General features: G+C 42.9%; 1 protein-coding gene across 2 annotated transcripts in view; it reads left to right on the forward strand.

Moving 5' to 3' along the window:
* The window catches only part of PHF19 (PHD finger protein 19), a 284351-nt gene that overhangs the window by 76548 nt on the left and 189885 nt on the right, over window positions 1-17918 (forward strand). For both annotated transcript variants that reach the window (XM_086920992.1, XM_086920990.1), the window contains exon 3: window positions 399-480. In XM_086920992.1, coding sequence (XP_086777118.1) covers window positions 399-480 — 82 coding nt within the window. The remainder of the gene's footprint in view (window positions 1-398; window positions 481-17918) is intronic.

Here is a 17918-nt window from a genome sequence, read left to right on the forward strand (position 1 = left end):
TAAGAAAGGGGAAATCCAATTTTCAGGACCCTTTAAGGTAATAGAAGTATGACGAAATTCTGTCCGTCTTAATGATGGGAAAGTTTGGAATCGTATGGCACACGACCTTGTGTGCATCCTTTGTTTATTTGTGAAATCTTGCTTCCATTCCATCTTCCCCTCTTCGTGTTCTGGAGACTGTCCAGTTCAACTGGAGCAGTTGGAGTGGAAGGAAGGTCAGCTATGCTGTGGTTGTAAAGGTGTTCCTATTTCTGAACTTTTGATGAACCATACAACTCTACAACTAGCAATGCAGAACTGGGTAAAGAGAACAGTTTTATGTGTACACTGGATGGCCTGAATAGCTGCTATCTCAATATTTAAAGAGCATATCTTTGTGTTTTCTTGGTGTGTTGCAGGTGAGCAGTTCCAAGGAGAGTTGTCTCGTAACCTTTGAGGATAATTCCAAGTACTGGGTGCTGTGGAAGGATATCCAGCATGGTGAGTGACCATGGCCCTTACCCACTTAAACCCTGCTAATGAATTAGGGGGGTGGGGGAGAAATCACCTGGAGCCATAACTTTAATTCTGCCTCTCACAATAACAAGGGATTCCGGACCCTGATTTGTTGGGTCTGCAAACTCCGCGCCTGATAATTCGAGGCCCAGAGACACCCAGTTTCACCCAACTGCCTCATCGATTGTGGGTATCGGCATAACACAGCCCAGCCCTGGCTGCAGCACAGAGGGAGAAAATAATGCTCCCCCCACCAGAAGGTGGCTCCACCTGTCCACCCCCTTATCCCTCTCTGAAATACAATGCCTCTGTAGTATCCTGAGTTGTGATGATTTATGCTGTGCCAGTGGAACCCTGCCTGAGTGATGCAAGATGGAATGTTGGGAGTGGGAACTCACAGTTGGAGAAGGGCTGAGCGCCTGGCTGGGTGCTCCTGGTGGGGCTTTAGACTGCTTTGTACTAGCTTATATCTACTGCACAAGTAAGCTGTAACTAACCAGAATAAATCTACCTGAAATACTACTACCACAGTCTGGACTTAGTTACTACAGCCTCCCACCTCCGCTACACTGTCCCGCCCTACCTTACGGACACTTACCACCTGCTCAAAGCTGGTGGAAAATGTCAGCTATTCTCTGCCCGGAATGGGGAAATATACATGTAAAAAGATCTGGCTTTTCCAGTCTGTGTATCTTTTCTCCATTCTTGTGAGAACTCCGAATAGTCTGTTTTTGATAATGGAATACCAGCTGGAGTCGTGGATTCCAGCCCTTAAGAATCCTCGCACCCGTAACCGGCTGGCTGTCTTGTACTCAGGGCCTTGGTGACTGTGTAGTGAGTGACCTGTGTATGTGAACTGCCAGGCTCACACCCAAACCATTCCCAGTTAGAACAATAGTACCCCTTGGTCTTGTCCGCTTTGTGAGTGAGTGCAGGTGGCTGTCTCAGGATGGTCCTGCCAAAGGAGTGGGGAAGCTTCCTCTTGGGGAAGTTTGTTGAAGTCTTGGAATGAGTGCAGGTGTTTTAGATGTTTTAGTACTTGGCGTAGGGTTGGCTTGTTGATCAGACACTGACAGAAGGAAAGAATTGCAAACAAATGTCAGTGAAATGAGGTGGTCCAGGTAAGTGTGGGATTCCATGATTCAATGGAATACGAGTACCAACAAAAAAAAAATATGCAGAGTTGCTAAGTTTTTAATAACCTGGGGAACCCTTAAGCTACCTCTTGTGTTTGATAAAACGATGAAGAAATTAGCATAGCAGCCTTAGTTGGTACCAGGGGATCTTGGATTGAGCTTTATTTTGTGGCCCTTATCCCTGAATGCACAAAACTGAGTGGCAATCATCAAGGCAGTCGAGACATGCCAGTTGTGTGAGATAGACCTTGACCTGACGCTTGTCTCTGGGATACTTGATGTCTTTCTCAGTTTGACCACAAGACAGGTCTGCTCATTACTAATAATGGGGGAATGCTGATTAAATGTCAAATTTGGATTCTAGTCTTCAGAATGAGCATATTTAAGTAGGACAATTGTGCCTAAAGGATCAGTTTTGCCGGGGAACATCCTTTACCACAAAACTTTTACAACGCGGTACCATTACCACGCAGGTTTTACAATGAAAGTCGTTACAACGACTTTCACTGGAGGGCGCTCTAGGATAGGGAATAGTTTAATTTACTATCCAACACCTTCCCTACTTTCCACGGGGACTGGAGTTGGAATAGTAAATTAAACTATTCACTATCCAGCGCCCCCCCAATGCAAGTCGTTGTAACGACTTGTGTTGTTAAACCTGCGTCGTAACGGTACGCGTTGTAAAAGCACGCCTTGTACCGTCATACATCCGTTTTGCCATTGTAGTCTCATTTATGCACCTAAAGTATTCTGCAGTTACTGATAAGAGTGTAATTTATAATGTAGAAAAGGCTGAACGCATTCCCTCCGCCCCAGAGGTAGTGTTACACTTTGCACTACACTTTAAAGGAGCCGTCCAGGTATTGGTTTCAATATGTCCCAGAGCACAGCGACGTCATTAAGCCATCTTTCTAGAAGGCCTGTGTTGGTGATGGTTAGTGATGCAAACCTGGGACAACTGAACTGTTCTTCGCTCTTCACTGGATGGCTTAGGTGTCTGGGCAGCCAACAAACGAGACGGCAGATAGAAGAATATTCCAAAACAAATGTATTTCTGAGAAATATCTCTATGAAAGGACCCACGGCTATCAAGCCAGTTGCTCAAGAGAAAGCGCAGAAAGAAGTGACCATTCTCCTGGGAACCAGAGAAAGATTCTAGAATAGAACACAACTACAAAGAATGAGAGGACATTGCACACAGACTCACCCAGAGGACGAGGTATAACAGGAAGACTGTCAAAAACATTGTGACCTGCAATGCCCAAATGACTAAAAAGAAGTGTGAGTTTTCTGGCAGGTGTAACTTTTGAAATTGCGTAGCCACGGCTTCCATTTGATTTCTGGTTTGGCAGGTTTTTGCAAAAATGGAGGTGGATGCAATACATCCTGTGAAGAAGCCACACCAGAAAAAGAAAGGGGTTAAAACTGCAGCTGAACAAGAATAAATAACAGTGTAAGAAGAGCAAAATTACAAAACGTTGCATAATAATCCAGAAGAAGAAAGAACCCCGCCCCCCCAAAAAAACGTATGTAAGATGGTTGCTGTAGCTGACACGAGTTCTGGGAGCAGGAGAAACTAAAGGTTCGACACGTTGCAGATGAGGCACTACCAAATAGGAAGTGAGATGACACAGCGTACAACAGGAAAGGCGTCACAAATCAGTGGGCTGGAGCGAGAATGCATAAACCATGCAAACCGAAGCTCCCACAACCGAGAGGAAGCCACACGATATACGTAGCGGGTGAGAGCAGTCTCATGCTGCTGTGCTCCATTTTGCAGGGCGTGCAGAGACAATGGCCGCCAGCAGGGCTCGAGTCGGGGTACCACGCGGGTGGATGGCGTCCCCCCACTTATTTTATCGGGAGCTCGATAACTGGAGCAAATGGAGCCACACATTCACTCTTTGGCCTCTCTGGGGCGAGATCGGAGCTCATTCAGAACGCTGCTCACGGGCTGGCTTCTCTGATACAATCGCATTTAAGGGGTGAGCGAGGGGAGGCAATGAGTCTCATGGTGCAAGCCACCTTTCGTGACGTAACTTCCTGTCGTGACGTCAGCGCCCCCCCCCCCCCCCCCTTCTTTTTTTAGGACTTGTGCCCTGGTCCCAAGTCGAGTGGCAGTCCCGAGCTCCACAGGACGTGCGGAGCGGCAGTTCTGAGCTCCACAGGGCGCTCAGAGACAATACCAGCAGTCTGGATTGGCAGTCCCGAGCTGCGCAACAGCACATACAGGCAATGGCAGTAACCCCCAGCTCCGTTGGGCGCACAAAGCCAATGGTAAGTTTGAACAAAGTAGCAAAGTGGAAAAGAACAAGGCAAGGTCACATACCTGTGCCTAAATGCTGAAGGTGCTTAAGTCGTTTTTAAGAAGAAGTCTTTCTTTGAAAGTGGTAAAATGGTTTTCAGCCAGTGGGTCCAGTAGATGACAAACGGGCCTGTAAGTCAGCATAGCTCAACCCCACTCTTGGTACCAGATGTGGTGTCGGGGCAGCTAACAAACGAGGCGGCAGATAAAAGAATATTCCAAAACAAATTTATTCCAGAGAAATATCCAAACGAAAGGACCCACTTCTGTAAGGCCATTTGCCCAGGAGAAAGCTCAGAAAGAACTGACCATTCTCCTGGGAACCAGAGAGAGATTTCCTTCTTTTGTTTCGTTGTTCCCTTGTTTTTTTTTTTTTTTTTTTTTTTTTTTCATTTTTTACATTTATTTTTTGCAAGCAATACAGGATTAATTCAGTAATATTAACCAGTCAAATCAAAAATGTTATAAAGCCAGAGTAATGCCCAGACTACCATCAGTAAGCACAGAATATATCACAGTCAAATTTATCAGGAACTGAATATAATAACAAATTATAATTATCATATCAAATCAGCTCCCCCTGAATCCATTGCCGAATTGGGTCCCAGATCTTCATTCCCCTCATTCTTTTCTTTTTACCTTTTGTGCTATATAAAGCTGTCTCTATATTATATGCCGCTAATAGACGAGCTCTCCATGCTTCAAATGGAGGGGGGGAGGAGCTAATCCATTCTTGAGTAATGCATGCTCTCATTATAGCCATAGATATGAATATGAGCCCTTTGTGTCCCTCGAGTAGGACTTCAGAGGTTACTCCCATTAAGACATGTTCCCCCGTTAACCTAAAAGAATAGCCTAACACTTTGGTCAAAAAGGTCTGAATTGCCTCTATAAAGGGGACTAGCATCGGACATACAAAAAACATATGCAGTGAATCAGCAGCATGTAACCCACACCTATTACATGTTATACCCACTGTCGCACCCCATTTTGAAATTTTTAGCGGTGTATAATATAAGTCATAAAGAGCCATGTAGTGCTGTGTGCGGGCTCTGCCAGTGATCAACACAGTGTTAGCAAGTGCAATTGATTCTTCTAAACAAATAGTTGCTACCCCTAACTTCTCTGCCCACCCTGAGGCGTGGATTTCTAAATCGTCCGGGCATAATGTCAGAAGAGCTCTATAATAATGTCCAATCCTTTTTTTGATAAAAAGGTCATCAATCAATGAAAATCTGGTAATACCTGATACTTCCACAAGTGACAGAGAGTTAAAAAAGCTATGTATTTGTAGATATTTAAAGTAGTCCTGATTTGAGAGATTATATCTAGTTGTAAGCTCCAGAAAAGTAAAGAGCCGATTATTCTGCCATAGATCATTCACCCCATGTATTCCTTTATTTCGCCATCGAACCATTGCTAGATCTTGAAACACAGATGGAAATATTTTACGAGCATTAAAGGGTGTATAAATCGAAAGTTTCCTAATTCCCAAAAGTTGCCTGACTATCTTCCAAACTCGGAAGGCTGCTTTCAGCGTCTTAAATTTAGTTTTTTTGTAATAACTTGGCTCTATATTTTTTAGGAAACATCCACGACATTCTTCGCCCATTATAAGTTCATAAATGGAGGGAGATTGACTCTGTGGGATCCTTACTTTTTCACCAATAATCAGAGGGGAAATAAACTGTAAAACTGACGCAACATAGTAGTACAGAAAGTAGGGGATGCCCCACCCCCCCCTAGATTTGGGTAAAACCATCTTTTTATAGGATCTACGAGGTTTCTTATAGCTCCATAAAAACTTAGATGTCATCCTTTCCAATTGTTTAAAGAACATCAGGGGGAATTCAAGTGGGATAGAACGAAACATGTAAAGAAATTTAGGAAGTATTGACATTTTCAATACATTATTTCGGCCAAATAAGGATAAATGAAAATGATCAATCCGTTTAAGTGTAGCATTTGCTTTTTGAAAAATCGGGTTAAAATTCATAGCTGGGATATCTGAAATAGGAGAGGTAATTTTAATACCCAAATACGTTGCTACCGAAACCACTGGGATCGATGAGGGGGGTGTCTGGCCTACAAACAAGTTTTGAGTCTTAGCTATATTCAGCTTGTAGCCAGAGAATACTCCAAAGCGAGTAGCAAGATCTTCTATAACTGGCAGGGCTTCCTGAAGATTGGTTGTGAGCACCACTATATCGTCAGCGTATGCAAGCGTATGCAAGCGCCCTATAATTTGCATTCGCTACTATGACGGGTGGGATCCCCGGTGCTGAGTTTAGTTTATTTAAAAATATGTCTAAGTACAATGCAAACAAAAGTGGAGAAGCAGGGCAGCCCTGGCGGGTGCCTCTAGAAATGGAAAAAAAATCACATTTTTTTGAACTCAGTTTTATGCAAGATGTAGGTGATACATATAGCGCTTTTATGGCCGAGATGATCCGGGGGCCAAAACCTTTAATTTCTAGCATTTCCCACAGATATGGCCAGGCTACCCTGTCGAATGCCTTCTCGGCATCCAACAGGGTAATACCAAGGTCACTGTTCGTTGCCTCAGCTCTGTCCATTAAAGTGATTACACGCCTAACGTGATCTGAGGTGTCCCGACCAGGAATAAAGCCATGTTGAACCGGCGAGACTATTGTGGAGATTACCCTTGATATACGAGAAGCTAAGATCTTCGAGAAGATCTTGCTATCCGCATTTATAAGCGAAATCGGTCTAAACGACGAGGGAAGAAGAGGAGGTTTGTCTTTCTTTAAGAATGCCATTATTGTAGAATGGCTCCATGATGGAGGTGCTACCGCATTTTGTGCTTCTACACATGTTTGCAATAAATCTTGTTTTAAAAGGGCTCTAAACACTCTATAAAATTCTAAGGGTATACCATCTGGCCCTGTAGCTTTCCCAGTAGCCAGAGAAAGAATAGCCATTTCTATTTCCTCCCATGAAATTTCAGCCTCTAAGGCTATAGCTTGGATATCAGTTAATTTTGAAATAGTATCTGACCCGCAGAAATCTAGCAATGTCTCTGAGGAGTATGAAGTATCTTCCTCCCTATATAGTTTGCTGTAAAATAAGCGAAAGATCTCCAAGATATCTTCAGGTTGAGTATAAATCTGACCCGAATCGTCTTGAATCTCCTTCACATTATTGAATGTTTCCTGCTGTCTGAGTCTCTTGGCCAATATCCTTCCTGTCATTTCCCCCATCTCATAAATTTGTGAGCGAGATACTGCAAACTGTTCAGCAAGTTTCCTTGCATAGATCTCATATAGCCTGGACTTATGAATAGCCAATCTTGCTTTAATATGCTCCGTATCCTGAGCTGTACTAATAGCGGATATCAATTTAGCTTCCCACTCTTGTACTGCCCTGTAATAGGTGGCAAGTTTAGCTCGGGAGGACTTTTGTTTATTAATAGAGTAGGACAGAGTTTCTCCCCGGACCGCAGCCTTAAAGGAGTCCCAGACCATTTGAGTGGTAGCTGTGCCACGATTAACATCAAAGAATTCCTTAATCCATGTGGACATATGCTCGATATACACAGAGTCTGCCAAAAGTTTACGTTCGAATGTCCAGGAGTTTCTCTCACGGGGTAAGCCATGACCATATTTGATCTCTATTAATATAGGATTGTGATCCGAGATTATTCTCGGAAAAATCTCAAAAAGGATATTATTTAATAATGTCATGGAGCTGAAAAAATAGTCTAAGCGTACCAGCTTCTGATGTGGGGCAGAGTAGAATGTATATCCAGGTGACCCATCTCTCGAAATAAAGCCTACATCCACCAACCCAAACTCTGTAACTAAACCTCTTAGTGCCTTGTAGGTCTTACTCTTAAGGCCAGTATAAGGATTTTCTGAGGTTAAATCAAAGTCCCTATCTATATGAATATTAAAATCCCCACACAATACTAAAGGAGTAGGCCACGCAGCAAGTTCTATACTTAAAAAGTTAAGGAGGTCGGAATCGTCAACATTTGGGCCATAAATTGAGCAAATAGTTAAAGGTTTGCCGTCAATGTATAATTCTAATATGACCCATCTTCCATACTGATCAGTTTTAATTCGGTTGCAAGATCCTAACCCTTTTCTAATAAGTACTGCCACTCCCCTAGTAGTGGTTCCTTGGCTAGTACATCCCACAAGGCACATACCCAGATCGTTAAACCATTTTCTATTATTCCAGCTCAGATGTGTTTCTGTCGTTGTTCCCTTGTGAAATGGATCCAACAAAAAGAAAAACAGATTTGCTGGAAATGTGTGGTTTTTTTTTTTTACATTTTTCTATTCTAAAATGCAGCCTCTGGAATAAAAGGTTTAAAATATGAAAAATAACTAAATAACTAAATAAAGCAAGACAGAGTGGTCACAAAGGGGCTAGATTGGTTTAATTCACACCCAAACACCCCAGTGTCACTTTACAGAGTTTGCCAGTGAAGTGCTACTTTTGTTTTCCTGTCTTTCTTAGAGCAGCATTATTTTCCCCGGGTGGGGAAGTGCAACATTCGTGGAGGTATCGCAATGCCTGATTGATGGGTGGATTAGTAATCAAAATGTGTACTGCGGCTCTGTGTTCACGGATGTGGCCTTTTTAAACCCTACTGTTGACGTTTTGTAAGGATATAAGCAATGGACATTGAAATGGTCCCTTTTGGGCCCTAGAGTCATGTCCTTAACTTTTGAGGCAAAAGCACTCACTGATTTCTGAATAATGTGTGTAAAAGCATTAAGGTAACCATGTTGTTCCTGCTTACATTTCACATGCTTTACTTAATCTTGCATTCCGTATGAGTGTTTGCTTTTCCCAGGATATTGTTACTTTTTTTTTTTAGGCAGCATATTGCTCTTGTCTAGTGCGTAATTTGAATTGAGCCGCATCCAAGTGTTTATAGCGGGGCACAATTGGGTTGTAGTTGAAGGCAGTGCGAGTTTCTCTCAGTGAGGCAGTATGGTGTTCAGTGGGGGAGAGGACGTGGCACTATGGTCAGAGCTGCCCGATTTGGAACTGGGTTCCACCTTCATGAACACAGTCCCCAAGACCACTCTCCTGACGGAGCACATTCCCATGCTAGACCTTAGAAAGCCTTCAAGACCTGTCTTAGCACCAGCAGGTGGACCCTAGTGTTGGCAAGAGTGGGTTAACCTTGAAGGCCTGTCCACTACAATCCATAATAAAGTTCCCCTCCAGTCTAGCAGGCAAACCTATGAAGCAGCACACCCTGGAGAGATAGTGACTCTGTCACTGAGGTCACATGACCCTTGAGACAGGCCGGCTTTAGGGCGATGCAACTGGTGTGACCGCACCATGTGCTGACTTTAGGCTAGGGTGTCCGCAACAATAAAAACGTCATGATAACTCCTGTGATTAATGTTTTTCCTGGAGAGAGAACAGAGCTTTGTCAAGTGGAAGTTTTGACTCATTGAAAGTTTGCACAGAAGGTTAATGTGCCTGCTGCAAAGAACATTTACCATGCAGACCACAAAGTACACATAATATAAATAGGTCAGAGTGTTATTGATTTTGTCAGAGAAATCATTTTGTTACTTGTAGTTTATAAGTTAAAATCCTAACATAGAACAGTGAGCTATTAAACTATACTGCCTACTAGTATGGCTGTCATTTGACTCCTACACCTTGTAGACTTTAGTCTTGGGTAACATTCCTATACAGTGATTTACACACGTATAATTGATTGTCTCTGGGTAATAGGTGTGATGTGAAGTGCTCTGACACCCTACACTGGTATGAGCGGTGCTGTAAATCAAATTAACTGCATCTGAGAGAGAGTGTGGTTATGGAGACTTGAAAGGCACTGTTAAAGGGTGGTAGTGAAGGAATCTATAGCAAATGCGGTCATTGGGGGGCACCAACAAAGATTGTTGCACAGGGAGCCACCAGCGCTAAAGATGGCCCTGCCCTTGAGGCCAGTCCGCCTCACCCATTGGTACCTCCATTGGCCTTATTTCAGCAGTAGTAGCTGCAACTCACCAGGCATCAGCAATGCAGGATTTGCACGAACACCAAACTAAGGGCCTGATTACAGTGGAGGACGGACTTAAGTCTGTCTGCCATCGTCACGGGGATTGGGACCGGTCGCCTATATGGCGGCAGTCCTGCAAGTGCAATTACAATGGGACCACCACTGTGGCGGTCGCATTGTGCATTTTTATCATTGCGGCGGGTGCTGCTGGCTGCAGATTCCGCTGCAATGGTAAAAATGCAAGTTTCGCATTTCCCTGCACTACGCCACATGGTGCAGGGAAATGTTGGGGGGGCACCTAAGTACAAAACTTGAGTGCCCAGCTGAAGGGGGGCCCGCTACAGGCCCCCAAAGTATATCACCGCTATACAAAGGCTGGCTGGGATTCAGCATCCTAATCTGGCAGACAGTGCCTGCTAGGCACCGCCACCATTTTGTGGATGCCGGGTGGGTCCGACAGGCTGTTGTAACGATTGCCTGTGTAAGACTCATGGAGGACGGACTTCCCGTCTGCCAGCAATCTGCCAGCAATCCTCCCGCCATCCTTATCTGGCGGGCGGAGAATGGCTGCACAATGGCAGTGAATCCGCCACCGGCAGGCTGCCGGTGGTGGATTCACCGCTATCGTAATCAACCCCTAAGTTTGCAAACTTCACAGTCTTTCTGCTTCATGCACAAGCACTTTTAACATGTGCTGCCTGCTTTGGGGGCACTGGAATTATGCAGCAAAGGAGGACAAAATGATGCTGCAGTGTTGACTAAATTACGCAGCAAAAACAAAAGCTGCAGCGGAATGCAGTATATTTTCTGATACTTTATTATTTTGACATTTTTACACATGCTAACAGTCTCTGGAAAGACTTTGCCTTATTAGTACCAGTATAACATACAAATGCAGCAGTGAGAAAGGTGATCAGTCAACCTATGCAAAGGGCCAGCAACTTCTCAGCAACTCAAGTCACATTTTTAGTAACTTTTAATCCATTTGAACTTCAATGTATTATTTAAAATTGTCATATTATGCAGCAGATGTATTATGTGGCAAAGATGTCAGAGCCATAACTATATAGAAAACATTTGCGAACTAGGATATTTTGCCATTCATGTTTGAACTGCTCTTGTGGAAAAACGGGAGAAGTGATGATGAGAGAAACTCCATGGCTCGGAGACAAATGGCTTGGGATTCCACTTTTAAGCGTATTTGAGACATTCTGTGATTGGAAACATATCCCACTTTGTGGATGTATTTTAATGTCCATAACTCATATTAAACCTTAAATAATCATGTGTATCCATTGGTTGAATTAAATAACATAATAAACTGTAACTGGTTAGTGAAATGCCAAACAAATACTAAAAATTGGAATGTTTTGCGCATTCTGGCCACACCTCCGACTCCCCCCGCACTCAGAAATTAGCTCCCTACCTGGTCTTTTCCCCCTGTCCCTCAGAGTTCCATTTCCTCTACTTAGCGCTTGGACGCCCTCGGGCAGCAGTCGCGCTCTACAAAACCCCTTCACTTCACTTCACTTCACTCAGTGCTTTAAATGGACCGGTACTCACCGGTACGGAGTACCAGCACTCCTCTGAGTACCGGCACTTCTCTGCTGCCAAGGAGAGTACCGGTACTCATCAAAGGGAGGCTTATTGTTGCTTTGGCGCATGAGCACGAACGAGGCTGTCTGAGAGCCAAAGCACCTCTGTAACCAAAGTGGAGCCACCTCTAAACTATTCGGCAGGGCTCATTCGCATAATGTCCGGTGTTCCCCAGCACGCTGTGTTTGACAGAGCAGGGTCCATTCAGGCCCTGTGCTGTCAATCACATTCACACCATGGTGTGTATGTGTGCAAACACTCGAATCCAGGCATCCCGCTGACTGCAGCAATTAAGAAAGCCGCGGGAGATAAGGAGTCTAAAATGGCCTTTATCCCACCAAAGTCTTTTGAATGAGTGTCTGTCTACTTGTGTCAGGGTGTTTGCCTGCTTGTTTGCGCATGTTTGTGTGTGTGTGAGTGAGAAAAGCGAGTAAAAGAGGGAGAGAATCCAGACACAAGGGAGGTGTTTTAAAGGACATTCTGGGAATGCTTGTGTGAGCATTGCTGATTGTTTCTGTGATTGTGCACTTAAGAATATATAAGTAATCAGCCGCATAGTAGAAGTGTCTTGTATGTCTTGTCTGTTATGTTGTATGTTCCTTTAATACCACGAGGTAAGAATATAGAGTGTAATGTGTTCAAGAGTTCCATGTGGAACATCTGTGGTATGCTGAGCTGTTGAGAGGAAGACATCGCTTCCCTGGCTCTCACCTGTTTGTCACTTATACTTTTGGAATAAATACCATATTCTACTACTTCATCTTGTTGACTGCTTCACTACAAATTGGCGACGAGGGAAACTGGAGTTTGAACATCTTTACAAGAATAATCTTACTGGAGGAATGTCGAAGAAAACCTCATTTAAAAAAAAAAAAGAAAGCGGACCGGAGTAAAAGACTTCTGTGAGTTACATTTTTTTTTTTACGTTCACTTTGACGTTGCCACCGCTTGCCGACTGCGCTTTAACTTAATTAAAAACTGTGATAATATTATGCATACTAACGGAGCAACCGTTAAAAGTCAGCGTCTACCTGCATCATTCAGCTGTGTTCGCCATTCCGCTGCATGCGCCGACTGCGAGGGAGACTGCGCGCGTCATTCGATAACGCGACTTAAACAATACCCTCAGGAACTGACGTCGGACGCAGGTCACGCAGCGTGACCCCAACGTGGCGGCCATTTTGCAAACCAGTGTTTGCATATCGAGGATTTCTTGTGAAGGAGATCGACATGTTGAAAAGAAGCTCCGACACTTCGTGAAGTTCGCAACGCGTAGGAGGCAGTAACTATACTTCACAGAAGATACATTCCGGACAAGACAGTAAGGTGAAGCTGATATGAAAAAAAATATATATATATATATTTTTTAGGTTATTTTATTGTGACATTATAACAGGTGAGAAGGTCGGGAGAAGGTTGTTTTATTTATTTAATTTGTACTTCACAGTGCATGGAAGAAGGTGACTGCAGTGTAAGTACTGTTAATAAGGACAGAGACATGGCACAACAAAATTTTTCAATTAGTCCTCCTGAACCATTTTGGGTTAAAGGTACCCAACCCAGTATAAAATGGATAGAATGGAAAGAGTATTTTGTTAATTATTTGGAAGCCGTTGATGAAACTAAGAAAATGAAACCTGAACAAAAAAAGAGACTTTTATTACATTTTTTAGGACCCATAGGATTAAAAACATTTTCAAGGATGAGTAAGTCTGATGACTCCGATCTTGATGAGTTTGAAAACGCGATCAAAAATATGGATAAGTACTTTGCACCCAAAGTATGCATTGGGGTCATAAGGCACAAATTCTTTCAAAGAAAACAAACTAAAGAAGAAACGGTGGATGAGTGGATGGATGACCTCAAAAAACTAGCCATTGACTGTAAATTTGACAATTTACACAATGACCTGATACGTGATCAATTAGTTATGCACAACAACAACTCTGCCCTACAAGATCGTCTTTGGGTTAATGGAGATGCACCTCTTGATGATGTTGTAGCCATCATGAGGAAATCTGAAATGTCTGGGAGGTGTGCTACGGTTGTGAAGGAAACTGAGAAAGATTTGCCCAAGACTTCTGGTACTGTTTGTAAGATTCAGGCTCCTAGTAGAAACTTTCGCCAACAGCAACAACAAGGAAAGTGGACTAGCAAACCTACAAGGGTTCAGCATAGGAACATTGAAGATAGGAGATGCTATAGGTGTGATAGTAAAGAACATCTAGCATTTAGTAGACTCTGTCCAGCGTTAAAGAAAAAATGTGGTATATGTGGACTTTTAGGTCACTTAAGCAAAATGTGTCGCAGACGCAGTAACATGAAGTACATGTATGAAGAAGATGTTGAGAGTGTGGATGAGGTAGAAACTGAAGACGAGTGTTGCGTGAAGAGTGTTCGTGGTAACTATGTAATTAGCATTTCTGAGGATTCTTTGAAAGGTAAACCGATTTGTGAAATATCTCTGGGTGGTGTAGTTGTAAGTGTGTATGCGGACTCTGGTTCCCCATACACAATTGTAAATGAAGAAGTTTGGAGAAAGAAATTCGTGAATAAGATCGGTGAGCAATTGAATCCATCTGATGTTTGCCCTGTCAGCTATACGGGTAATAGAATTGGAATGATTGGTTTTAGGTGGCTTACCTTTTTGTTTAAAGGCAGGTCCACTAGAGCGAAGTTGTATGTGGCAAAGGTAGGACCATCAGTGTTAGTGTGGTTCGACCAGAAAAAATTGCACATCATCTTAGATCCTAATTCAAAGGATAAAGTACTGATTTTAGACGACTGCAGTAAAATGGAAGAAACACTGTCTGAAAGTTTTCCCAAAGTGTTTAGCAAAGAGTTAGGTGTTCTAAAGGGGTTTGAACATAGGATAATTTTAAAAGCTGATGCGCAACCCAAGGTTCACAAAGTGAGACCCATACCTATACTGATAAGAGAGGAAGTTAAGAAGGAGATTCAGGGACTGCTTGCCAAAGGCATTATAGAGGAAATTGAGACATCAGAATGGATTTCTCCGATTGTGGTTGCCCGGAAACCCAACGGAAAAATCCGTTTATGCATTGATTTGCGCCACTTGAACAATAATATCGTGGTTGAAAAATTTCCCCTTCCCAGAATCAATGAAATGGTATCTTCCCTTAAGGGTGCTACATGGTTCTCCACGGTTGATCTCTCTGCCGCTTACCACCAGGTAATGTTAGATCCCAACTCTAAGAACCTTACGGCGTTCATAACGCCATTTGGTTGTTACCAGTTCAGGCATATGCCTTTTGGGTTGGCCTCAGCCGCTGCTGTTTTTCAGCGGTTGATGCACAGACTTTTTGGAGACATGGAAAATATCTCATTTTTTCAAGATGATATCCTTGTTGCGGCGAAAGACAAAGAGAGCCATGACTCTAAATTAAAGCAAGTTTTGGAAACCTTGCAGTCAGCAGGCCTGACTGTAGAGTTATCCAAATGCAAATTCAGCCAAAGAAGTGTTTCATATTTGGGACACATTATAAGTGAAGAAGGAGTTGAACCCAAACCCACGTTAGTTGAGAATATAGTTAAATTCCCTGCACCTGTTTCAAAAGATGAGGTGAGAGCGTTTCTTGGCATGGCCGAGTATTGTGCCAAGTTTATAAAACATTTTGCTGCAAAAGTTTACAATATGCGTGCACTGTTAAAGAAAAACACTAAGTTCATATGGAGTGAGTTATGTGAAGAAGAATTTAAATTAATCAAGAGTGAATTGCAAAATGTAAATGCACTTGCCAGTTTTGACCCCAATATTGACTGTTTGTTAACAACTGACGCAAGTGACAAGGGCTTGGGTGCTGTATTGTCACAACATGATGGGGAAGGTAAAGAAAAGATAATTCTGTTTGCTTCTAGGGCCCTTTCCCCTGCTGAGAGTAGGTACCCTATCATCGAGAGAGAAGCCCTTGCGTGTGCATGGGCATTAGAACATTTTCGAGCATATGTTTGGGGCAAGCCTGTGACCGTTCGTACAGATCACAAACCTTTGATCCGTATATTATCATGTGAAGGCATTTCTGGTGCGTCTGCGAGATTAGCTAGACTATCTATGCGGATGAAGGAATACATCTATAAAATGGTTTACCTACCTGGGAGGGATAACCGTATTGCTGATTGTTTATCGAGACTTCCACCTCCTCTTGAAGAATGTGAAGACGATCCCTGGAGTGAATACTGTGTGGCTTTAGTGCATGATTGTGGTGAGCCTGCCATAAATAAAACTGAATGGTTGGCCGAACAGGAAAAAGACACTGTTTTGAAAAATGTTTTAGAATATATCTGCAAGGGCTGGCCCAAGAAGAAAAGTGTTCCTGGATTGGATGCATTTTGGCAAATCCGCATGGAGTTGTACTCTGAAAATGATATACTTTTTAGGGGTGATAGAATCGTTCCACCTGTGTCATTGAGAAAGAAAATTCTGCAACTTTGTCATGAGGGGCATTTTGGAATTATGAGAACCAAATCAATCGTCAAAGGGATGTTTTGGTGGCCAGGAGTTGACAGTGAAATAGAGGAGTTTGTTAAGAAGTGTGCGGGTTGCATGTCCGCTGACAAGACCCTTAGGACATTTAAGCCTAAGATGAGTGATGGTTTAATTCCTGACTTTCCTTGGGACACTATTGCTATTGACATTATTGGACCCATTGGGGACTCTAAAGAATATGGGTTAGTTGCCATTGACCTTTTTTCCAAGTGGCCTATTGTCAAATTTGTAGAAAGGATTGACACTCAGACAGTACTTAAATTCTTAGATAAAATATTCATTGTGGAGGGTTTGCCTGCTTGTGTGCTATCTGACAATGGTGTCCAATTTACGTCCAAGCAGGCTAAGGAGTATTTTGACAGGTGTGGTATCAAACACAAGACTACGGCTTTTTATAACCCTAGTGGGAACGGCACTGTTGAAAGGTTCAACAGAGTGATCAAAGGTGTCATTCAGGCCTCTGTGCATAGTAAACTTGATTGGAAAGTGCAAGTACAGAAAGCGGTTTGGTCATATAGGGTTACTGTGCAGAACAGCACTGGCATCTCCCCGTTCACCATGATGGGAGGCAGAACAGCAAGGTGTAAATTTAATCCTGGATGGCTTTTTGATGGGAAAATAGCATGTTGGTCTCCAGTAGATGTCAAAGATAAATTACTGTCCAGTCACGACAAGAGCAAAGAGTTTTATGACTCTCATCACAACACCAAAGAAGTTTCCGTCAAGGTTGGAGATTGGGTAAGGGTTAAGAAGCCCTTTAAGGTGCCTAAGGGTGTGAGTCGCTTTGAACCACCATGTAAAGTTGCTGAAATTTTAAGGAATTCTGTAAGATTAGATGATGGAAGGGTGTGGAATCTTAAAAATATTGCATCGAACCCTGATCAGAATTGTGTAGAGGTATTTTCAGATTCTAATATCAACAATTTTGATTGGGTAGAAGATCATTTTGAGAATAGTCATGTTCAGTATGAACTTGGTAATGATTTTGCGTCCATTTCTTTTGAGCCCAAGCAATCCAGCCTTCCCTTGCATATTGAGGGGGGAGTGGGCGAGGAATGCAGTTATGATGTCCAGACAAACACCAGTGCCTCTACCTCTACAAGTTTGGGCACACGTGGTACTCAGGATAAGGTCAATGTTTTACCTGATAAAAGAACAAGAGTTGTGCCCAGATGGCTTAAAGACTTCGCTGTGTAGTATTGTTGATTTCTCTCTGTTGTTTTTTTTTAATTTCCTTTACTATTTCTTTTTCTTATGCTTAATCTTCTTTTTATTGTATGGGGGAGGGATGTGTTATGTTGTATGTTCCTTTAATACCACGAGGTAAGAATATAGAGTGTAATGTGTTCAAGAGTTCCATGTGGAACATCTGTGGTATGCTGAGCTGTTGAGAGGAAGACATCGCTTCCCTGGCTCTCACCTGTTTGTCACTTATACGTTTGGAATAAATACCATATTCTACTACTTCATCTTGTTGACTGCTTCACTACATTGTCCTTAGCCCCACCCCTAGCCCCGCCCACTTGCTACACTCGTAGCTCATTGTAAGCGCCAGGATACCCGCAGGGTGACAGCATGCGCTATACAAAAACCACATACAATACAATACAATACAATACAATACAAGAGTACCTGCACTTATTTTTTCCCATTTAAAGCACTGCGCCCACTGATCCCATCCTCGCGTTATTCCCGGCTTCTGATTCTCCGCCCACAGTTCCCCTACTTTTTATTCCCCACTTCGACCACTGGATGCACCACCTATTTATATTTACTTCTTTCCTTATTATGTTCTCTTTCGTTCACCCAGTAGAAATCGACTTAGTCGTGCACTATCTCTAGACTCTGACATTCTGCCTGTTTACATGTCGCCTTGGAATT

Source organism: Lissotriton vulgaris, chromosome 5, assembly GCF_964263255.1.
Source record: "Lissotriton vulgaris chromosome 5, aLisVul1.2, whole genome shotgun sequence".
NCBI lineage: Eukaryota > Metazoa > Chordata > Amphibia > Caudata > Salamandridae > Lissotriton > Lissotriton vulgaris.